This window comes from Dromiciops gliroides, chromosome 1, assembly GCF_019393635.1.
Source record: "Dromiciops gliroides isolate mDroGli1 chromosome 1, mDroGli1.pri, whole genome shotgun sequence".
Lineage (NCBI taxonomy): Eukaryota > Metazoa > Chordata > Mammalia > Microbiotheria > Microbiotheriidae > Dromiciops > Dromiciops gliroides.
The window spans coordinates 32119995-32145231 of NC_057861.1; the positions used below are offsets into that span (position 1 = coordinate 32119995).

Consider the following 25237-nt stretch of genomic DNA (forward strand, 5'->3'; position numbering starts at 1 on the left):
CCATTGTTTATTGGAAAGAACCAGAGGTCACCTTAACCACAAAAGTCCTCTTAGTTACAAAAGCTCAGATCAAGCCAGTCTCAGGCTTTCACATTTGTCTAACCTGACTGAAGACTCTCCCTGGCCCAGATGACCTGGCCCTGTTTTATCAAGAGGCCAGTGACCCAGGCTGGTGTTTGGGACCATGGTTGCTGATTTACAAAAACCTGGCCTTTGCCACTCCTCACCAGAATGATATGATCTCTGTGAAGCCACCGCCGTCAACCACCATTCTCTGTTCCTGGGGTAAAAGGGAAGTTCCCTATTGTAAGAGGAAGGGAGGTGGTTGTTGCTGCTTTTTTTAAAGGCAGTCAGTATGAAGGGCTCCATTACTCAGGGGCACTGAACAAGAGATAACAAGCAAACATTAGCACCATCAGTGTCAGCTCTATTGGAGGAGGTGGCATACATTGACTAAGCTCTTTGGATCATCCAGTTTCTTCCAGAACTTTGATCGCTGGAATTCAAGAACAGAACATGTGAGTATTCCCCAGGCAAAGCAATGACAAGATCATTATTAATCATTTCTTTTATTAAAGTTTCCTACAGACCTACAACTCCCACTTCCAATCCAGGCCCCTGGAACGAGAGGGCAAAGCCAGCCTCTCTGTGCCATTTTTGCCATCTCAGAAACAAAACACAAAGGTAAATACTCTGGGCTGCTGACTCAACTGCTGAGCCAGCTTTTCTTGAAGAGTGGAGCCCAGCTAAAGAGGTATAACAAAAACACTGGCATCTCAAGCCATAGAGACAACTGGCAAGTCCACTTGACGGGTGTGGCACCTAGCATCCTATTACAGTTTATTTGCTTTAAAAATGGTTGGCCATACAAGTGGAGTTCAAGTATGGAATCATGACTGTTTATGGGAATAAGTACAAAAGTTGGCACCAGTTACCAGCAATCACAGACAGAAAGGAACTCAATTTCAGCTCTACCTCTTTTCTAACTTCCAAACACCTTGGCCAAGGCCCTGCCTCCAGTGTCGGGCTGGGGATGCTCAGAGATACCACGGACAGAGGCCTTTGGGTTAACAGCTGTGCAGGACCCTGGCCACAGCCAGAACGGAACACCGAGGCTGAGCGAGGGCTCAGCCAGATGGCGTGGTACAGAATGTACAACCCATCAATGGCGCTACTAAGAGCCTTGGCCTCACCCATCCAGCAGTCCTTCCCACAGACCAATTTGAAATGTTTTTCCATGGTCCCTTCCTCCCCGCAACCCCCCAACACTGTGTTCCCTGCAGCACCATATTCAGAACCTAGCCCCATCTGCACGTCACACGGAGTGCAGAGAATAATGCTAAAGACATTTTGGGCTCAATGGGACAGGAATTTTCTTCTGTTTTTGCAAACGGATGAACATTAGCGCCATGATAAGAAAAAGCCTTTCCCTGAAAGGAGAGCCACTGATTGGGGGGGAGGTGCCCCCAAGCCAGACTAAGACAAAGTCCTCCCTAGCAGCCTATTCCCAAGCCCTTTGAGTCAAAAAGGTGGCCATCAGGTGATTGGAAAGGCTACCAAGAATCACAGGTCCAATCACCAACAGTGATCCTAAGGCACGGCACAGACGTGCAACAATGAGGAATTTGCATTTTATCTGCATGATAAGTATTTTATATTTTGATAGTTTCCCTGAATGGTGCTGTGAGCATCAGGCTCTTTTTTTAATAGAAAACAGGAGAATCTCACAAGTTGCAAAAATATTTCTGGAATATTTCTTAGCGAAATGATTGGGAGTGAGCTCTTTGGGGTCAGGTATGGGAAGGAGAGGGATGAAGAGGAAGTATCAGGTACAGAACCCTTACTACAAAAACCCCAGTCCCAGCTCTCTCTGCAATGCTGTCCACAGGGCCTGGATTTCTGAGGCTGTGGAAGTGTAGACAGCGTGTAGGCAAGTGCAAACTTTGCAGTGTGGCTTCTTAAAGCAGCAAGGTTTGGGGAGTGGAAGGTGAACGGTGCTAGCAATGATCTCCCCCCAAAAGCAGATTCCATGGAAAAAGTAAATAGACCCAATGTAACACTGCTGTGCCCGTTTGGGATTTGACAAGCAGCAGAGAACCCCAATCTTGCTTTGCCCCTAAGCAAAGACAGTGCCCATCCAATACTAGCCCGATCAATGTGGAATTGGCCTTTGAAGACAGAACTAGAATGAAACATGCTGAAATGAACTGCAATGGGAACACAACTCTGAATACGGCTGGAATAATGGCAGGTAGGGAAGGTTTTCTTCTACCCCGACTTAATCAGCTATCAATACTAGGACGTTAAGACATCTCACTGAGAGCTGCAGACAAACTCTGAGGATGTTGGCTTCATTCTCCAGCCCAGCTTATACAACCCGTTGGAATTACACCAATCAAGTTGCGTCACACTACCTCCCAAAGAAACTATGATTCTAAAAACACAACATGTTCTGGCCCCACAAGAAATGGGGGCCCCAGACAAGACAGTCTGACATTTTCCTCCTCCCATGCGTGCGAGGCCCAGAAGGTACCCCATGGATTGGGGAAGTTTCATGGGAAGAGGGAGCAATACCAACTCCTTCAAAGCACTGCCGTAGGGATGGAGGTGCGCCTACAGACTCACTGAAGGATGAAGCCAGGGTGTGGAGGCAGCCTCGGAGGAGGTCTCTGAGGGAGGGCCGGGGGGTACGGTGAGGCAAACTGAGGAGGGTATCCTGGCTGGGGGTTGTGACTAAGAGATGGAAGGCCCATCCTGGGGGGAAGAGGAGGGCACTGCAATCCTGGGTACGGAAGAGCCTGTCCTGATCCCATGGCCACTGTAAATGGAGTCGCGAACCGTCCAGCAGGGACTGGGGGTGGTGGTGGAGGAATACGCCGAGGCACAACCGAAGGGGGCACACTGGCATCTGAAGCTGGGTAGGTCACCATGGGGGCTGGTGTTGGATCTGGCACCCTGGGCTGCAACTGGACTTGGGCCTTTGGAAGTCTCTGGCCCTTGAGCACCATTTCCTGAAGTTTCTCAATTTTTACTCGACGTAAATGGGCTAGTTTCCGTTTGTTCTGATATTCGTCGATGAACGAATCTAGAGGGACCTCTCCATCAAGGAACTTCTCCGCCATGTTCTGAAATAAGGAGTAAATACCGAGTTAGAGGGTCTGGGATCAAAGCAGAAGCTACGATTCTGTGCTAGAGAGCCTCCGAAGCTCCCTGGCTCCCACATGAACAAACAAGGTGGAGGAGAAGAGAGCAGCAGCCTTACGTTCAGGCAGTTGGGCCCCATCACTTTGGGGACAGCCTCCTGAAGGAGGCCAGGTGGCCAACAGAGAAAGAGCTCTGAGAGTTCCCTGAAAGGTCTCCTCTTGTCTGCTCTCTCATGGCAGCTGGCTACAGAAAAAGGAAGACAGCCAGCTGTGCTCTGCTCCATACCATCTGCACTCCCAACCATCCGCATCTGCCTGAACAGCCCCTGGCACCACACCTGCACCCTGTAGCTCTCCAGCAAAATGCAGAAATGCAAGTTTCTAATGGATTGGCCCTGACGCCATGGACAGGGACCTCTCTGTTCTACTCTGGAGACCTTTCCCCAGTGCTGCAGCTTAAAGGGAGGGAATAATGCGATGTTCGATTCAACATGTATTGAGCACCTACTGTATGCAAGTATAAGGTCTTTATGCCAGGTGCTGGGAATACAGAGACAGAGGGTCACCTCACCTCAGTATCTTCTTCAATCTTGGCTCCCTCTGTTTGAAGAAGGGCGAGCAATGTCTCCAGAGAAGCATTGCTGGATTGCCGATCTGTAAGAAGCAAGAGAAAGGAAGGTGAGGCACCCAGACATTTCTTGGGAGTCCCTGGAAAACACCCCCCTCCTCCTTGGAAGGTACACATACCTTATCTTTATTTTAATTTGTGTGTGTGTGTGTGTGTGTGTGTGAGAGGCAACTGGGGTTAAGTGACTTGCCCAGGGTCACATAGCTAGTAAGTGTTAAGTGTCTGAGGCCGGATTTGAACTCAGGTCCTCCTGACTCCAGGGCTGGTGCGCTATCCACCGTACCACCTAGCTGCCCCAACACCTTACCTTTTACAGAGTTTACTTTAAATTGGGAAGTCAATGGGAGTCACATGTTCCTGCTGATAATTAACTAACTTCCTGGGAAACAGTGCTTCCCATTGCTCAAGAACACAAATGCTACTTGTGCTAATATACCACGATAGGCCACGGTATTAACAAAAAGAAAACTGCTCAAGCCAAATTCACTGTCTCTCTGAGTACCGTTAGAGTACTCAATACTCAGACCAAATCATTTCCTGAACTTTTTTCATACATAAAATATGAAATTTCATATTACAACAAAATGTTCTAAGCAGAAAGGTTTGGGAGAAAGGCAAAGGGAACAGTGACAGTAATTCTTTTTTCCACATTTAAGGAAATAGATTTGTCAATATTATGCTGGGGGGTTATATTCCATTACATGGGAGGAGCCACATGACAGCACGCCAATTCTGTACCTCCAATTCTGTTTCCAGAAGATTGCCATGCCCCTCTGTAGTCTAGGGAAGGTTATATAGTCTTAGGATAATTAAATAAAATCTGATTGTAAGAGACAACAAAATTGCAAAAATGACTTCACACTGACACTGAATGACTGCTAGCATCTAAACTTTGTCTAGGACTACCACCTACCTGGAAAACGCCCTCCCTTGCCTTTTTATTCTTAAAAAGGCTGCCCCAGGGAAGTTACCTAATTTGGTTTTCTTGATCTGATAGGCTTCAAAGAGAACCTGTAGCTCCTGGTATTTCTGGGTCAGACTGGCTTTCAAAGTGTCCAGTTGTGGTTGGTATAAAAGATTTCCTTCTGCCAGGCTCCGGTTGTTGGCAAGAGTCATCTCTTTGTTAAGCTGAACATTCTGTGTCTGCAGAGGACATGGAAACAGGAGAAGCAAAAGCGTATTATTTTAATTTATCAGCAAGTCCCACAAGGCCTCTCTCTCACTCCAAATGCCCCCACATCCATGTGGTTCTGAGCATCTTTACTCCAGGGCTGTCTACAGGGGAGGCAGGTTTCAGGTCATACATACACAGTCCTACTGGTTCATATACAGTGTTAGGGCCACTTCAATTACTACTCCCCTCCCCCAAAAAAAACTTCTTTAAAAAAGAGAAATGGCTTTTCCTGCATCTTTTCAGGGCACTGTTTGAACCATTCCTCAGTTATGTCTTTAATTTAAATATCTGCAGTGTGCCTCAAATTGCTGAATTTCCAGAGCCACCTCCTACTCCCACTCTATGGATTTAAGACTAGATTTTTTTTAAAAAAAGAGGTTTAAGAATCAATTCTTTCAGGGGGCTCAGAGAGTAATTTGGGGTGGAAAGTGGTACAGTGTCAACTCAGCCTTAATAATCAGATTTCGAGATCAAAGGAAAAAATGGGAGAGCCTAGGATTTCGTTAAATCTGAAGGGGCATTGATTCACTGATCTTCAGCAAGGGGGACGAGGTGGGAGTTGATGCTTCTTTCAGACCCAGCTCTTTAAAGCTGTTATAGTCTAATAAAAGATGACACAAAGTTGGAAAGGATCTTTCTTCTCCTTTGGTTCATCAGCCAACACCCTGCTTTCTGTAGTCTCCAATAAATGGGAAATTATTCAGTAGAACATTAAAAAACCCGCTTTCTTAAAACTTAATACAAACAGCTGGGAAGTAGGAAAGAAATCAGTCAATAAAGATTTATCAAGTGTCTACTATGTGCCTGGCACTGCATTAAGGACTAGAATAAAGAAGAAAAAAAGTCCCAAGCCTCCAACAGACATTTACCCAAAGTCAAAGCTTACCACCTACTCAATATTTTGAGGGACGTAGCAGAGTGCAGATTATGTTAAAAATAATAATAGGGGGCAGCTAGATGGCACAGTGGATAAAGCACTGGTCCTGGATTCAGGAGTACCTGAGTTCAAATCCGGCCTCAGACACTTGGCACTTACTAGCTGTGTGACCCTGGGCAAGTCACTTAACCCCCATTGCCCCACCAAAAAAAACCAAACAACAACAACAAAAAAACATTAAAAATAATAATAATAATAATAGGCATCTATACTTGCAGTTCTCCTTTTCTCTTTCTGAGGATCTCTTATATATACCACAAACAACCCACAGTGACCTCTCTAGGTTTTTCATTTCATCAGGACAAGATTCCTTACCAGTTATTTGTGAGAGTTTTCTGTCCACAGCCTCTGGTCCAACCCAACCTAGACCTCTAGTTTTCTCCTTGATATTTCTTGCAGCCTGGTCATCTGATCTATTTTAACTGCTATTTGCTTCCTCTCCCAAGAATTTAGCTTGCTCATATTCATTTATAGACCATGCAGAAAGCAAAGTATATTCAAAAGAATGTACCCACAAAGGAACAAAGACAAAAGCTTCTCCCTAGTTTTCTCCAAGATATCCACAAGACACCATAAAATGACAAAGCTCGGCTTTCAACTTTCCATACACATAATACTATCATGCAAATTAGCTGAGCCCCAGGCAGAGCTACAAAGAAATTAGGCCCAGCATAAAATCAATCAAGCAATAAGATAAAATTTAAATTAAAAGTAAGACTAGTCACCAGGCTCGGGGAAAGGAAGGCAGTGAATATTTCAAATTCAGGGCAGCCAGAGGAATAATCTACCTCCCCTGCGGTTTTCAGTGATTAACTCATACCATTCTGTACACAGGGGGAAGTGACAGGAAAAAAACCCAGGAGGATCAGAGCACTAAGGACGAGTTCTAAAAACCGTGATCTTTAATACACATCAGTTTATTCTCAGGACACCTTACCTCCACAAGTATAACTGAATTCATAAAAATACAAGAGCCATACAGGGGGCGTGATGGTAAAGAAACATGCCTAACTGACATTGTTCCCTTTCAAAAGCCAGTTTATGAGGCTTTTTAAAATTTTCCAAAGAACAAAAACACCTCAACTAAAAGATGAACTGTCTACTGGAAGTTAATCAAAGGAAACTCTCTTTGACTATGCATTACAGGCTCAGAAGTACCTTTCCCCTTAGCCCACCATACCTAAGAGTCATTTCAATAATTTAAGGTAGGGCAAGGCAAATAGTCTAGTATCAATTATAAGTTCAACAATAACTAAAATCGTGCTCTACCAGAACATTCTATTACTTGACACTTACTAGCTGTGTGACCCTGGGCAAGTCACTTAACACCAACTGACTCACCAAAAAAAAAAAAGTACAAGGGATACACACAATCAAAAACTCACAAATGGGAAAATAAACTATCTCCCAAAGAAACCATCACAAAAATATTCAATCTTCAAATGAACCAGAATTAAAATGGGGTTAAAGGGCACCAGTGAGAAAGCCTGAATGACCAACAGCACACTTCAACATATATGGGCTTTTACAGTCTTGGAATATCATAGACAAGGAAAAAAGATAAGGAAACTCATACCCAGAAGAGGCTAAGAACGATCATGAAAGCAAGCCTACCAATTACCAAAAACAAAACAAAAAACCCCAATAAGATATGAAAACTATTCACAATCAGCCCCGCCACCTCTGCCCTTTTGGATTGACTCAAAATTTAAATGCATGGACCTTGTCTAGAAGCATACCTGGGAAAACCTGTAGAAAGAAAGCACACCACATTTCAGACACAAAATTCACAGAAACCTCGTTACCTCAAGACACTAAGAATCCATAGTGACAGTACTGCTATCTTTGAGAAAGCAGGCCCTCCACTATTATCTCAAATGAAACAATTCCCGTAAAGCGATTTGCAAATTTGAAAGCACTATATCAATATCAATAATAATCATTAATAATAGTAATTATTGGCTGCAGCCGGCTCACACTCACAAATCATAACAATAACACTGTTAGCCCACCAGGCCCTGAGACCCAATGAACAGATGTCCTCAGCAGAGATCTGGTGTGTTTTTATGGTACTTACAAAAGGCATGCATGCATTATCCTGGGAGCACAAAGTAGCAGAGAACAAGAGGAGGCTGAGAGAGAAAAGCCTCTCTTAATTACCAAATGGTAGCTACACACATAATCTTGGGGAAAATGTCTGGAAGCAATAATGGTCAGAGCTGGGTCATGATTTATACTCTTGCGGAATGTCCTCCAAACCAGACAGACTACAAGGTGGAATTTGAAGACCCGGGCTATCCACGATCTGGCACTTCCATCTACAATTATAATCCTGCATCGACAAACACTGTGGTAGAAAATCTGTCATTGTTTCCATGCCACTTTTTCCAAAAAAATGCACTCTGAACTAATTACACAAGCACACAGAGGTCCTACATAAAAGCCTTCCTATTGGCTTACTTCTTAGAAAGACCCATTTGTGACAGAAAAAACTTACTCCATCCACCCACTTGCCTCACCAGACAGTCATGGATCACTGTGGCCAAAAGAATGAATTACACAGTAGCCAGCATTCATCCCGGTGAGGCCCTCGGTATTTAATTAGGCTGATCCTCAGAAAACAGACACAGGGGCTAGATCCACACTTAAAGCTTTTCTAGGATGAGGATCAGAGAGATGAAATGACTTACCAAAAGTGATCACTCATCTAGTGGAGTCAAATGCCTCATTTGAACCTAGGCCTTGCCTGACTGCACATGCCATATCCTTCTGTTGCACTATCATACACTACTTCTAAAACAGGCTGAAAGTGCCTAGGAGAAACTAACTATACAGCATTGTTCAAAAACTCAAAATAGAGGACAGATGGAATCTGTTCTAGGAGAGAGGGAGGGAGGGAGGGAGAAAAAGAGAGAGAGAGAGAGAGAGAGAGAGAGAGAGAGAGAGATACTCTTGACAAAGGACTAAATTTTAGAAAACATTAATCATCAGAATATTTGTATTTAAACAAAGAAACAGCAGAACAGTTGTCTCACTGGTTCTGTACAATTTTAAAGTTACTTATTTTGAGTTGTCTACCTCAATGATCTCATCTGTAAATTAGGGATTATATGGCACCAGGCAATTGTGAGAAATAATTAAGTCTGAAGCTCGTAGGCCTTAAAATTTCATTCAAGATTTTTGGGACACCCTGTATTTTTTTTTTTTAAGTGAGGCAATGGGGGTTAAGTGACTTGCCCAGGGTCACACAGCTAGTAAGTGTTAAGTGTCTGAGGCCAGATTTGAACTCAGGTCCTCCTGAATCCAGGGCCAATGCTTTAACCACTGCGCCATCTAGCTGCCCCAACACCCTGTATTTTTAATGACATTAAAGTACTTTAAAATAATATCCAGGTTCCAGCAAATAATGCTTATCTAGCTAGCCTATACTACAGGAAAGGCAAGAGACTGGCTCTTTTACTAAATTCTGTTATCTCCCCCAGCACTGAATATAAAAGGCACTTATTACATATTTGCTCAGTGAAGATTAAATATCCTTTATTAATGTTTACTATTAATAAAAACAGCCATGATGCCTAATAAGAAACTATTTTACACTCCCATCATGACAACCCAACCTTTGCTTGGAAGCAGAGGAAGAACAAAAAATAATTGATTATAATCATGATTGCAGCTAATTCTAAGCAAAACTACTGAAGAGACAGCAGTATTATTGCAGAGTAACACTGAACTGTATTGGCCTTCCAAATGAAAGCCACAGTCCTTAGTTTAAAAATTAAAAATTTTTTTAAAAAGGGATTCTGAGATGTAATTTCAAACATCTATCAAGATAAGCAAATAAATGATCTGAAGACGACTCACGCATGTCATTATCTTTTTTACAATGTGCTGAAAAATGACAATTCTGTTACACTCCATTAGTGTACTTGCCTTTCTCTAAGTTTTGAGTCATGCCAATCATTAACCAAAGCTTGTTTTGTTGACAAATTAAATGAAGTCAACGATTGTTTTAAGCACATGTGAACAAAAACCAGAATAATGAAATAATTTCTGTGTTAGAAAAATTCAAGTCATTAAGCCATGAACACAATAGATCTGAAGGATTAGCCTATAAAGATCAACTTTATGCACTAAGGTTCACCTTCCAACTGTAATTAAAAGCCCTATGGTTCAGGCTAACAATAACCAAAGGAATGGGTTGCCTCAGGGGCCAGTGGGTTGCCCTTCACTCCAGGTTTTGGAAGCCAAAGGTGCTTGACCATTTGTTGGGTATAATGGGGGATTCCTTATCCAGTCTATCTGGGTTAGATTAAATGGACTGTGAGATCTTTTCCAACTGAGATTCTATAAGCACCAAGCCAACACAGTCTCCAATTACTTCAATTCCAATTCCTACAGAAGTCTTACTGGAAAAAAAATAACAGCGATTTTTGGCTGGCTAGTTTGACGTGTTTAGATCAATAACAGCATGTAAAACCTTGTCTTGCAAGAATGCCCCAAAATACAGCAAATCCGTGGGCTGTGTGAAACCATCTCCAAGGATACAGCCTACTTGTAAAGGAAATTTACCAGCTGCTTATCAAGAGTTCAAACAGGACAACCTGCTCAACAAACAGAAAAATACATTACTTCATAACCAACAAACAGATTAACAAAAGCTAAAATCTGATGCGTTTGGCAGAAGACAGCCCAAGTCTCTTTGCAGAGATTAAATTTGAGAGAAATTAACAAATGGTGGTGGGATGGAAGCTAACACAATCTTGTCCATGTGGAACTGATTTGCTTGTGAAAAGTTAACATCATAAAAGTTTCAATTGAAGGACAAATGACCTAGTCTTCAAAATGGAGAGTGAGGAAAACAAGAAGAAATGGAACCAGTACAATCAATTTGATGGTTCCTATGTGTGACAGTAATCATTCTCATTTTTTGTTTTTTCTTTTGTTTTTTGTTTTGTGGGGCAATGAGGGTTAAGTGACTTGTCCAGGGTCACATAGCTAGTAAGTGTCAAGTGTCTGAGGCTGGATTTGAATGCAGGTTCTCCTGAATCCAAGGCCAATGTGTTATCCACTGCGCCACCTAGCTGCCCCAATCATTCTCATTTTTGCAAGACAAACATCAGAGACCATGTTTCTTTGTTAAATATTTGGTCAAGGGGCAGCTAGGTGGCACAGGGGATAAGCACTGGCCCTGGATTCAGGAGGACCTGAGTTCAAAATTTGGCCTCAGACACTTAATACTTACTAGCTATGTGACCCAAGGCAAGTCACTTAACCCCAACTGCCTCACAAAAAACAAACAAACAAAACAAAAATAAAGATTTGGTCAAATTAAATACTAACAATGGACTGTTCCATCCTCTCCCTACTGAACCATTTCTAGGTAGGTGACCCTGTGGTAACTAATGGAATTTGGCAGACTGATTGGGATGGGTCACACCTGGCCTGTCCTGAGTAATGCATGCTGCAGCTGTCAGCAGGAGAAACCACTCTCCACAGGCAGCTGGAGGGACCTCCCCTTTTGGGGGAGGGAGAGTAAATGCTCACTGAGTCTCTTTCCTGAGTCACTTTCTTTCCAGTCATCGGGTGAGCAGATGAGAGAGAAGTTTTTCCTGGTAGTTTGTCCTGTGGGCCCTGACTGCAAATTGGTTTCCCATTGAAGCTACGAACCCCAAGGTGGTGAGTTAACATAGGAGCCCTGCTCTTTTGAATTAGCTGAACTTGAAGGAGTTTGGGGATTATACACACTTAGGTTAGAGTTAGGGGGATTATCCATTTTTCTTTTTCCCTATTCCCTTGTCTTTGACTTTATTAATTTCACCGTTGCTGATTATTTTATTCCCATTAATAAAACCTGATTTGTTTGTGGAAAAGAGGCTGTTAGGCTCCTTTCTTCTTGGCCTGGGAGAAATATCTAAAAAGGCAGTTTGGAGGGGAGGGAGCTTTGGGCCTAGAGGTCCCTCATTATTTCCAGGACCCCAATATTACGGCAAGCCACTCAGTTACCTCTCCCTATATCATATTTGGCCCCAACAACCCCCAAACTGGTCACAATTTGTTTGTGTGTTTTGGGGGTTTTCATTTTATTCTTATTTTGAACTTAACAAACACAAAAAGAAAATGAACAATTACACATGAAAATAATAGTATCTATTAGCTTGCTTTTCTATAGACTAATAGTAGCTTGCTTTTCTATAGACTAATTTTTACAGTGTCATATTATATTATGAAACAGTTTCAAAACTGTCCTGCTTGTCTATGTTTCCTTCTAAACTTGCTTTAATTTTTTTTTAAATGCATCAATGGCCATCTTTCTTTTCTTTTGGCAATTCTATCACTAGCTCTCACCTCCTTCTAAAACTGTCCCCCGACCATGAAAAACACAATCTTTGCCATAAATTGGCAGTCAAGGAAAACAAATCCATCTACCATGTCCAAAAATATATGCCTTCCTGCGCCTTGATTTTATCATCCCGTGCTTAAGAAGCAGAACAACATGCTTCCTCACCAGCCCTCTGGGATTGGGGCTGACCAAAGTTCATAAAAGTTTGGTGTAGAAATTAAAATCAACAGGGAATCAGAACTGTGGGCGGGAAGGTGGGAACGAAGGAGGAGACATCAGTCATAAACTATTAACAATTAATTCAATGTCATCTGTCACAAGAGAAAAGAGATGACATCCAATTTCTACTCCTTACTACTTGGGTGACTTTTGGGGACCTATGTTTCCTCGTCTCATCTGTATAATTAAGCAGAGGGCTGGACTAGATGATCCCAAGTCTCTTCAAGCTCAAAACGTACATCCTAAGGGGCAGCTAGATGGCGCAGTGGTTAAAGCACCGGCCCTGGATTCAGGAGGACCTGAGTTCAAATCCGGCCTCAGACACTTGACACTTACTAGCTGTGTGACCCTGGGCAAGTCACTTAACCCCCATTGCCCCGCAAAAAAAAAAAAAAAAGAAAGAAAGGAAAAAAACACATACATCCTAGAATTCCCCACTAGATTATAAGCTCCCTGAGGGCAGGGACCATCTAATTAATTCATCTTTGGAACCCTCTCAGCGCTTAATATGAGGAAGCCCTTTCTTGTAATTAAGCACCAAAAGGGATCTCTTGAGCTCTGCCAAGTACATGCTTGTGCTTGAGCGCTTTCTCTCTCCCTGTCTACATACACATATGTGCACATGAGTGCAGATGCATGCACATAATAGGTACTCAATATATTTTGTTAAATCAAATTAAATTTAGAGGAAATTACTAAAATTTTCAAGTTGATCTTTTGACAGCTACAAATAAGCAATTACTTATTATAGCAGGTTGATTCTAGGTTTAAATTTACTAAGAATCTAGAGCTTTGAGTGGTTTTATATATATATATATATATTTTTTTTTTTTGGTGGGGCAATGAGGGTTAAGTGACTTGCCCAGGGTCACAAAGCTAGTAAGTGTCAAGTGTCTGAAGCCAGATTTGAATTTAGGTACTCCTGACTCCACGGTGAGTGCTTTATCCACTGCACTACCTAGCTGTCCCCAGTTTTATATTCTTAAAAAAAAAAATTAGGGGCAGCTAGGTGGCACAGTGGATTGAGCACCGGCCCTGGAGTCAGGAGTACCTGAGTTCAAATCCAGCCTCAGACACTTAACACTTACTAGCTGTGTGACCCTGGGCAAGTCACTTAACCCCAATTGCCTCACTTAAAAAAAAAAATCACACACTAGGCAATTTTTAACACAGAGCTAAGGAATTCAACTTAACTCAAGAGAAATACATATTCACAAGACTAATGTTAATGGAGATTCAATACCAAATAAGAAAGTGTCATTTAGTCTAGAGGTCTATTTTATTTGAATTCCAAAGTTCATGGAGTAGAAAAAGAACAGTCCTAATCAGGCATCCTAGTTTAATCCAACTAGGTTTTATAGAAATAACATAGCCTAGCACCACTGGAGGACAAAGGGGTTAAATGGCAAAATTTTCAAAAAGTATTTTGGACAGAAATATTTCTAAAATGTATCATATTCCCTTTTCTTCTTGAAGCAAAATATATTAAACAATTAATAAAATGTTTTAATTCATGCTCAAAATCTCAAAATTATCTTTAACTTCTTTCTCTCTCATTAACCCATCACATTGTTTTTTTTTAGTGAGGCAATTGGAGTTAAGTGGCTTGCCCAGGGTCACACAGCTAATTAAGTGTTAAGTGTCTGAGGCCGGATTTGAACTCAGGTCCTCCTGACTCCAGGGTCAGTGCTCTATCCACTGAGCCACCTAGCTGCCCCAACAGCCAAGTCCTGGGTATCAATTCTATCACCACCCTAGTTCTAGCTTTCATTACCTCTCTCAGAAACTACCGCAGTAGCTGCCTAATTGGTGGTATCCCCTTTCTTGCTCATCCTTCCTAATATCCCATGTCTAACCACAATAGTTCCTTGCTCAAAACCCTTCAGCAACATTCCATAACTTATACAATAAATCAAATCAATGACTCAACATTTAACTAAGCCCCTACTATGTAGCAGGCATTGTGCCAAACACTAAGGCTACAAAGAAAAAGAAAAGCAGTTCATGCCCTCAAGGAATTTATATTATAATGGGGAGACAGGTACATAAACAGGTACACAAACATATACATACACACATATTTATACATATACCTACACACACACACACACACACCCTGGTGGAAGGCAGCATTAGAAAAAGCCCTAGTAGCTGGGATGACCAAGGCGGGCTTCCTTATGGTGGCAGGTGATGCTTGAGCTGAGTCCTGAAGAAGGCAGGGAGATAGATAAGACAGGAGAGAACATTCCAGCTATGGGAGCCAGTTAAAAGCACTGAACAGGAGATGGTGTATCCAATGTGTGAGAAGTAGCAGGTAGATCTACGGCTAGACTACAGATTATAAGGAAAGGATTAAATAAGGAGACTGAAAAGATAGGAAGGAGTCAGGTTGGGAAGAGTTTTAAACACCCAAGAGAATGGATTATATTTGACAGAAGTAGTCACAGGCAGCCACGGGGTGGGAAGTGGGGGGGGGGGGGGCAGTGACACGGTCAGATCTATGCTTTCGGGAAATCTTGTTGATAGTGGGAAAGATAAATTAGAGTGGGGAGAGGTTTGAGGTATGTAGTCTAATCAGAAGGCTACTACTAGTCCAGACAGAAGATGACAAAAGTCTGAAACAAGGTGGTGGCTAAGTAGAGAGGGGACACGTTCAAGAGATACTGTGGAGAAATTAAAAGACTTAGCAATAACTGGGGTGAGCGTGAGGAATCATGTATGACACTGAAGGTGCAAGCTTAGATGACTAGAAGGATAGGGGTGCCCTCAAAAGCAATAGGAAAATCCAGAAACAGGGTGGGGTTGGGAGGGAAAGAATGACTTCCCTTTGGACTTGTGGAGTTAGAGATGCCTGCAGGACATCCAGTTCAAAACATCCAATAAGCAGTTGGTGATGGGGACTAGAGCTCAGGAGACCAGGGTCAGATACATATTGTACACTGGGGAACCATTTTGATGGAAGCTGATGAGCTCATGAAGACCTAGAACAGAGCCTTTGGGGACACGTAACATGGATGAAGAGACAGAGACAGAGAAGGAATAGTCAGGTAGGAGAACGGAGAAGCAGAGTGATAAAAACCTAGAAAGGCCAGAGGATCCAAGAAAGGTGGTCAGTAGTGTCAAATTTTGCAGAAAGGATGAGGAATGAAAAAAGGCCATTAGACATAGCAATTAAGGGGGCAGCTAGGTGGAGCAGTGGATAAAGCACCGGCACTGGATTTAGGAGTACCTGAGTTCAAATTCGGCCTCAGACACTTGACACTTACTAGCTATGTGACCCTGGGCAAGTCACTTAACCCCCATTGCCCCGCAAAAAAAAAAAAAAAAAAAAAAGACACAGCAATTAAGAAATCTTTGGTAACTTAGTGGAGAGAAGTTTCAGTTGAATGGTAAGGTTGGAAGCCAGACCTCAAAGAAGAAAGGAAATAGAGGCACCCAAGTGCAGATGACTTTTTCACGGCATTTCACTGAGAAAAGGAGAGTTGGCATCATAGGATCTTAGTGAGGATTTTTAAGGATGGTGGAGACTTGAATATGTTTGAAGGTAGCAGAAAAGGATCCAGTAAAGATGGAGGGATTGAAGATTAAAAAGAATGGGAATTTTTACAAGTGTCTCAGGTAAAGGCCTCAGTTCTCAAATATATAGAGAACTGATCCAAATTTATAAGAATATAAGCCATTCCCCAACTGACAAATGGTCAAAGGATGTGAATAGGCAGTTTTCAGATGAAGAAATTAAAGCTATCTATAGGCATATGAAGAAGTGCTCTAAATCACTTTTGATTAGAGAAATGAAAATTAAAATAACTCTGAGGTACCACCTCACATTTCTCAAATTGGCTACTATGAGAAAAATGGAAAATGATAGATGTTGGAGAGAATATGGGGGAAATGGGACACTAATGCCCTGTTGGTAGAGTTATGTACTGATCCAACCATTCTGGAAAGCATCTGGAGCTATGCTCAAAAGGCAACCAGGCAGCTGGGTGGCGCAGTGGATAAAGCACCAGCCCTGGAGTCAGGAGTACCTGAGTTCAAATCCAGCCTCAGATGCTTGACATTTACTATCCGGGTGACCCTGGGCAAGTCACTTAACCCCAATTGCCTCACTTAAAAAAAAAAAAGGCAACCAAATTACATACCCTTTGACCAAACAATATCACTAATAAGTCTGTATCCCAAAGAGATCATAAAAAAGGGAAAAGGACCTACATGTGGAAATTTTTTATAGCAGACCTTTTCATGGTGGCAAAATATTGGAAACTGAGGGAATGCCTATGGATTGGGGAATGGCTGAACAAGCTGTGGTAAATGAATGTATGGGCAGATTTCAGAAAAGTCTGGAAACACTAGTATGAACTGAAACAAAGGAAATGAACAGAACCAGGAAAACACTGTACACAGTATGAGCAACACTGTATGATGATCAACCATGAATGACTCAGCTCTTCTCAGCAATACAAAATGATCCTGGACAAGTACAAAGGGCTCAAGAAGGAAAATGCTAATCACATTCAGAACTGATGGACTCTAAGTGCAGATAGAAGCACATTTTTTTCACTTACTTTATTCTTTTTCATGTTTTTTTTTTTCCTTTTTAATCTGTTTCCTCTTTTGCAACTGTGACTAATATGGAAATATGTTTTACATGATAGCACATGTATAACCTGTATAAAATAGCCTACCATTTTTGGATGTGGGGGAGGGACAGAGAAAAATTTGGAACTCGAAATCTTGTAAAAATGAATGCTAAAAAGGGGCAGCTAGTGGCTAAGTGGATAGAGCACCAGCCCTGGAGTCAGGAGGATATGAGTTCAAATCCAGCCTCAGACACTTGACACTTACTAGCTGTGTGACCCTGGGCAAGTCACTTAACTCTCACTGTCCCCCCCCCATGCTAAAAATTGTCTTGACATGTAATTGGAAAAAAATACACTAAAAAAAAAAGAGAGAGAGAGAGAGAGAGAGAGAGAGTGGGGCTATATAGCAAAATAAGGTCAAAATGGGTACATGATTTAGACTTAAAGGGTGATACCATAAACAAATTAGGGAAGCATGGAATAGTTAAGCTGTCAGCTCTGTGGATAGGAGAAGAATTCATGATCAAACACAAGACAGAGGCCATTACAGGATATAAAATGGATAATGCAGAAAATGGGGGGGGGGGCCCGCAGATTTCTTTACAGCCGGTTTCTCTGATAAAGGTCTCATTTCTTTCTTTTTTTTTTTTTTAAGTGAGGCAATTGGGGTTAAGTGACTTGCCCAGGGTCACATAGCTAGTGTGTGTTACGTGTCTGAGGCCGGATTTGAACCCAGGTACTCCTGACTCCAGGGACGGTGCTCTATCCACTGCGCCACCTAGCTGCCCCTAAAGGTCTCATTTCTAAAGTACATAGAAAACTGAGTCAAATTTATAAGAATACCAGTCATTTTAGGGCAGCTAGGTGGTGCAGTGGATAAAATATCAGCCCAGGATTCAGGAGTTCAAATCCAGATTCAGACACTTGGCACTTACTAGCTGTATAACCCTGGGCAAGTCACTTAACCCTCATTGCCCTGCAAAACAAAACAAAAAACCAACCAAACAAACAAAAAGAATGCCAGTCATTTCCCAATTGCTAAATGGTCAAATGTGTGTGTATAGCCCAAAAGGCTCTGTATCCCCAAAGAGATTTAAAAAAAAGGAAAAGGACCTATATATACAAAAATATTTAGAGCAGCTTTTTTGTGGTGGCAAAGAATTGGAAATTGAGAGGATGCTCATCAACTGAGGAATGGCTGAACAAGTTGTGATATATTATTGTGACGAAATACTATAGTGATATAAGAAATGAAGGACTTAGCTATTTTCAGCAGTACAAAAATCCAAAACCATTCCAAAGGACTTATGATGAAAAATGCTATCAACCATTAGAGAAAGAACTGATGGAATCTGATCAAAGCACAACTATTTTTTACTTTTGTGTGTGTGTGGTTTTTTTGAGGGTCTGTGTTTTCTTTCACAACATGACTAATGTTGAAAGATGTTTTGCATGACTGCACAGGTATAACATATCAAATGCCTGCCTTCTCAATGAGGAGGGAGAGAATTTGGAGCTCAATGTTTTTAAAAATAAATGTTAAAAGTTGTTTTTACATGTAACTGGAAAAAATAAAATTTCTAAAAAAGAGTGGGGTCAATCTGCTAGGGAAGATAAGAGATGGGATTAAAGGCTCATACATGTAGAAGCACTGGAAGTAATAATGCACAGAGGCTTCTGAGATGAGAAAAGAGGAAAATCTCAAGTCACTGGCCTCAATTTCTTCAAATAATGAACTTAACCTGGCATTAAAGACATTCACAAATATGTTTTACATGATTATACATACAGAACCTCTATCAGATTGCTTGCTGTCTTGGCTAGGGGGAAGGGAGGGGAAGGGAGGGAGGGAGAAATACTTGGAACTCAAAATCTTACAAAAATGAATATTCATCTTTACATGTAATTGGAAAAAATAAAATACTATTATTAAGGAAAAAAAGACATTCACAATACGTTTCCAATCTTATTTCGTTCTACTTCCTTTCACACATTTTATATTCTGACAAGGACTCTGCGCCCTCTCCTACTGCTTTGCATTTTGAGAAGGCTGAGAATGTACTTCCTTCACCAAACCCTACAGTTGAGAGAGATCCTTCTCTTTTCCTTCAATGACCAAGTCAGATGTTAACTCCAGCATGAAGACTTCCATCCCCCTCCCAGAAAGAGATCTATCTCTTCCTCCTCAGATGTCTTAACTTTTAAGCAAAGGAGCAATCTAGGTAGTTTATCTTACATCAAACTTGATTTGTATACATGACTTAATCCCTACCCCAACAGACTGCAAACTCATTGTGTGCAAGAACTGTTTGAACAAACAACACATTTCAACACAGAATAAGCAACACGTTTAAGGCAAAGGGGATAAAAAGCTGGATTTTTTGGGGGTTTCTTATGCAGCTTTTGAGCAGCTAGGAGGCAAAGAAGATAGTATCACGTTGGGCCTGAAATCAGGAAGATTCATATGACTGAGTTCAAATCCGGCTTCAGACACTTACTAGCTGTGTGACCCTGGGCAAATCACTTAACCCTCATTGCCCCTCAAAAAAAAAAGAAAGAAAGAAAGAAAAAGTCCCCAAACCCTTTCCTAGACCACACACTATAAAGCAACCTAAGTGCTAAATATACGCTTGTTGATTAACAAGAGCTTATTGTATAAACATTAAAAATTACTCATACTCTATAAATATATACCAATGGGCAAGGTGATATAATCCTACCAAAAAGCAAACAACCCCCCCAACAACCATTCAACCAAAGCTTCCAAGAATATAGGATTTAAAATTTTGCCCATGCATGAAAGTGATTAGGCAAGTGACCACTAAAATTACACATAGATGATTAAATGAGTACTATATACAGCACAGATCTCTACAAGAAAGTTCTGCTACAAAGACCACAGCAAAATTACACTATAAAAGAACTTGAAACAAGACTCCATCAATTGGGTTGGGACACAATTACTGTACATACACTTTACTAACCAACAAGGTTGGCACAGTTCTGTCTAAAGTACTCTCCTGAATATTTTATATAGGTAAGAAGTGCTAAAAGAATAGCTGATAACTTGTCTATAAAATAAGACCTTCTTTTGGGGTCCCAGCCAGGATAAAAAAACAATTTTTGGTTTTATTGAAAGTGAAGGAGTATCAAAGACATCAAGCTTACACGGATGACTGGAAAAAAGGGGAAAGCCAGTGACATATCAAAGGGCAGGATAACAAGAGGCCAGCTAGAGCACTGTGCTGGCTCCCACAGAACACTCAAAGCCTAGCCTTAGCTAGCGCCTTAGCTACAGTCAGATAGAAGATTTAGGAAAGTTATGAACAAACATCGCACAGAAAGAAGAGCAGAGATGACTTCTGATATAGCATCAGTGGAGGAAACATGCATGGAATGGAAAAAAAATTATTGTAGAATTGTAAAAGGATAAAGAAATAAAACTAAACTCTTTCTTTTTTTAAATTCCTAGGCATCTACACAACACCCTGACTACAATCCCAAAGCCCAGGTCCCATCCAACCCCATGGGCACAACCTTTGGTTGGCTTCACCCCTCAGACTTGGGCTATTGCTTTATCTTGTCTATCTCCAAACCACTTCTGGGCTTATCCACACCACATCTCCACTCTCCCTTCCCCACCCCACCCCACCCCCCCTTTCCAGTTCCTCTTTTTGTGTTCTTTCCCCAATAGAACGTGAACTGCTGAAGAGCTGAAACTCATTCTTGCTGGTACTTGTTTTGCCAGGACTGAAACAATACCAGCATATACTACACACTTAACAAATGCTTTGCCTATCTATTATCTTTTTTTTGGGGGGGGGGGCTGGGCAATGAGGGTTAAGTGACTTGCCCTGAGTCACACAGCTAGTAACTGTCAAGTGTCTGAGGCTGGATTTGAACTCAGGTCCTCCTGAATCCAAAGCTTCATCCACTATGCCACCTAACTGCCCCTTACCTATCTATTATAAGGATGTCCCCAAAGATCTTGATGTCATTTTAAGCTCTTTAAAACTTCACTAAGGCCTTTGGGGCACCTCGTATAAGCCTAATCAATTCTAAAATTCTTTTAATAAGATCAAATACATAAACTGAATTTCAAAATATTCTCTGGGACATTAAGGCAATTTTTTTTTGAGGGGCAATGAGTGGCTTGCCCAGGGTCACACAGCTAGTAAGTGTCAAGTGTCTGAGGCCGCATTTGAACTCAGGTCCTCCAGAATCCAGGACTGGTGGGTGCTTTATCCTAGGCGTCACCTAACTGCCCCCAAAGGCAATTCTTTATTCAGGATTTAAAACAGGAAACCTCATGATGAGAAGATTTAAATACTAAGAGTAAAAGAGACTTAACTATTAGAACAAGGTAGAAGCAATGATTAATTCCTAAAACCACTTCTACATTCCAACCTAGACTAAAGTCTGAATTCAAGTGAAATCTTATTTGCAAAAACCAAGCCATTTCAATAAGTATTTGTATTTCAGTCCTGGGGATTTAAATTAAGGCACAGTACTTTCAATGAGGCTTTATGATTCACTCAGCAGTTCTCCACCACCAGTGACAAATCACTCCAGAACATGCCTCCAGGAAATCGACCCTACAAAAGGGTGGAGCTTTTCTAATTTTCCACAAAGCAACCCAGTCTTTCAAGCCCTCAAACGTGTTTTGGAGTGCATTTTCAATTTGGAGTTCCCCTAGCAATAAGTAGAAAGATTGAGGACTGAATCCATAGTGAAATCATTAGTAACTATCAATCAGTTACCTCTCAAAATTTCTATCCTTTTACTTAAGTGTCCCAAGAGGCCAAATTTAGCTAAAGTAATCCCCCCGTCTCTGTGAGACTACTCCTTTTAAGGGAGTACAGTGCAAGTCCAACAGGGTTAAGGCAACCAGATAGAGAAACACATTCCTCTGCAATGTAAAAATAACCTTAAATAAAAATGTCTTTCACATATGAGCCATCAACTTAATGAATCCCCGAATTATAAAACCAGTAAGCATATGACCCATTTGAGGACCTTACTTACATGGCAGAATATAGGACTTGAGGCCAGAGGAAACAATGATCTATATGGCAGAGACACTTTTTAATGGTCTGGGCTCTATTACAACTCATTCACAATAATAAAAAACATGTTACAAAAGCATAATACCTAGTTGTCTTTAAACCCAAGAAGGAATGCCTTCAAAACCCAGCCACATTTTCAATACACCACAAAATATCCCCTCAGGCTGGAAGAACCTTACTCTACAATTTAAAACACTTTTCTCTGCCAATTAAAAAAGGAAAGCTTTGGAAAAAAAAAAAAGGAAAGCTTTGGGCTCCAGTTTAGAGGCTCTCTTATCATCTCAACTATGGAGCTCCAGAATCAACTTTAACCCAACAACTTTGGTCTCAGGAACACAAAAAAGTAAACTAGGCATCTCTTGAGCTCAAGAATTAAAAAAAAAAAACCTGCCCATAAATTTCATGTAAAGGAATCCTTTTGTCTGGCTATGATGCACTCTTTCATTAACCGTAACATTAATTATCCCAGAAGACTAAGACAGCCATAAATTTCATGAAAACAACACACCCAACACTGTCATATCACACTCAAAAGTTCGGTTTCACCCAAGCGTTCAGAAAATGCCACATATGACTTAGGAAGAAACATGTACTGTATGATATGCCACGTATGACACCATCATTAGGTGAGTTGACTAAGGTATTCTGGCATCGACCTAAAGTTTCCTTGTTTTGTAAGTGTTACACCCTAAAAAGTAAACCATCACTGAGTAATTTAACAAGAACTCTGTGGCCTAACCAATTGCAATAAAATCAGTTTTGAGCCTGTAAAAGCATCCTTGTATGAAGGTCAACTTAAAGCCAAAAAGTAATAATACTATTAGGTTTAAGTTAAAACTGAATCAGCCTTCCCCATCAAACAATCATCTCTCCCTTCCAGCAATGCTCCAAGTTGTCAAGGTCCAAGGTTCTAGCCTACAAGTTATTTTTAAGAGCCTCAGAGTCAGTCAGAGGAATTGAACCTAAAAAGGTCTTTCTTCCCCAACCGAAAGGCTATTTTTGTTACCATTCCATGGACACAGTTACCCTGGTTCTCAATGAAACAATATGATCGCATAGAGCAAATTGATTTGTAGGTATGTGTTACAAACCAGAAATAATAACTATGATTTTATTATTAAACTTAAGAAAGAAAGCATCCAGCTGACAACCAATGATAGCTCTCACAACAATTGGAGGGAACAGAAAGGAACCAAATCTTTTCTTCTTCTGAACAGATAAGACTCCAATTGAATGAGCAAAGGAACTGGTGGATTTATTATTATTTTTCAAAATGGAAAGTGCCACACTGAGACCATAAATGGGGTAAATTTCATCTCAGAGCAGCCGGAGGAGCCAAGTTCCGAAGCCCTTGAATACAAGGAGTGTATTAATGAAAGAGCCGATACGATCGCACTACAGTGGCCTCTCTGTAGTTCAGGACAATGATCTGTTGAGGGTTTTCAGTGTTTCTGAATGTGTAACCTAGACACAAGCCCCCCTTTGAAGGGGACTGGCTCAAAGCTGTATGATTGCTCCGATAGAAAGTCTACATGGACTTCTGGGTGAGAGGTATTGCGGTGTGGGCGTGGGAAGACTCGAGACTTCGGAGACAAAGGAGGGGTGGCAGATGAGCCGGGGAGGGCTTGATTTAAGCCTGGGTCCACCCGTCCAAAGTCGGGATGGGTTCCTCTGGTCTGGAGGAAGGGAACAGAATTCACATTACCAACCTCGTGAGCACTACTGTCGTGATGATAGTAAACCACACCACAAGGTATTGGAAAAGATAGGGGGAGATGGGGTTCTACTTGCCTCCTGAGGCTGGGCAGGACCTGGGCACTAAGTGAAAGAAACAGGGGGTGAACCTCTCGTCTTTCTCCTGTATCTTTGCTACCATATTACTTGCCCTCCCTTGAAAGACAAAAAAGAAAAAGAAAAAAGGAAGGAAGGACCCGATTTCATCCACATATGCCCCTCAAAAGGGCACCTGAGGGTGCGATGCTCTAGTGTCTTTCTGGTTAGCCCCAAACACCCTCTCACTGGGCACCAACCCCCAACACTCCAGACCCTCCGATTTCTTTTTCCCCTCCTCTGCATTTCAACCTTCTCTCCATTTCGGAAAACCTCCACATCTGGAATCCCATGCTCTCACACCCGCCTCCTGGGGTTCTTCTTCTTAGTGGCCCCTGACCCCCTTAACCCCCTATCTCAGGCTCCCTCAGCTCCTAAATATCCTCCCTCAGTTTCCCTCAACTTGCAAACTCACCACTCCGGATCCTTTTCAATTTGTGGATCTTTTCCCTGGCTTCCTCTGTCGCCCCAGACTTGCCCCTTCGGGTTCCCTCAGCTTCGGGTCCCCCCTTAAAGCCTCTTCCTCCAGCCCCCCGCAAAGCACCCCCCCAAATCCTCTACTTCCTCCTCCCGAGCCTCCCCGCCAGGCCTCCAGAACCCTAATCCTCCTCCTATTCTCCCAAACCTCCCCCCTCGGCACCCATCCCCCTCCCTCAATCCCCCCTTAATACCCCTTCAAGCCTCCTCCGGCCCTCGAGGCCTTCAAGCCCCCTCAAAAGCCCCTCACTAGTGCCCGCCTCGAGCTACTCAAAGCTCGCTCTTGGGCCCCTCTAACCGCCCGCCCCGCGAAACCCCTCCGGGCCCCCGCGCCCCCCGCCTTCCACGCCCCCCGGCCCCGGCCCCGGCCCCCGGGCCGCGCTCACCTCCTCCATCTCCTGCACCATGCTCGTCAGCTGCTCCTCGTCCTCCAGCAGCTCGTTCAGCTGCACCAGCGACAGCCCCGCGAAGCGGCCCGCGACCCCCGCCGCCCCCGGCCCGGGCCCCGCCGCCGCCGCCATCGCCCGCTCCGGCCCCGGCCCGGGCCCCACTACCGCTGCCCCTGCTCCCGCTCCCGCTCCCGCTCCCCCCGCCGCCGCCGCCGCCGCCGCACCTCCGCCTCACGACACCGCCGTCGCCGCTGCCGATCTCCTCCCTGGCTCCCTCCGCCCGCCCAGGCCGAGGCGCGTGCCCGCCCCCTCCCGGAGCCCCGCCCACCCCGCGGCGTGACACCGCCTCCTGATGACGTCACCGCGCTGTGGAGTGGGGGAGGGGCTCCTCCCCACGCCCACCCAGAGCACGGTGGGCCGCCGGAATGGCTGAAGTGACGTCAGACGGAGAGTG

At 42.7% G+C, this 25237-nt stretch overlaps 1 protein-coding gene across 2 annotated transcripts; it reads right to left on the bottom strand.

Annotated features, from left to right (window-relative positions):
* Positions 1-553: 553 nt before the first annotated feature.
* LOC122730114 (vacuolar protein sorting-associated protein 37B-like) lies at positions 554-24938 on the bottom strand. Of its 2 annotated transcripts, none has more exons than XM_043969342.1 (4): positions 24781-24938; positions 4743-4914; positions 3715-3797; positions 554-3125 (listed from the first exon to the last, which is right to left on the bottom strand). In XM_043969342.1, exons 1-4 carry the CDS (start codon positions 24913-24915, stop codon positions 2622-2624), a joined length of 894 nt encoding a protein of 297 aa, XP_043825277.1. In that variant the 5' UTR covers positions 24916-24938; the 3' UTR covers positions 554-2621. The 2 variants fall into 2 exon arrangements, with proteins under 2 accessions (XP_043825277.1, XP_043825284.1); XM_043969349.1 differs by lacking the exon at positions 24781-24938 and adding an exon at positions 23879-24200.
* Positions 24939-25237: the final 299 nt, after the last annotated feature.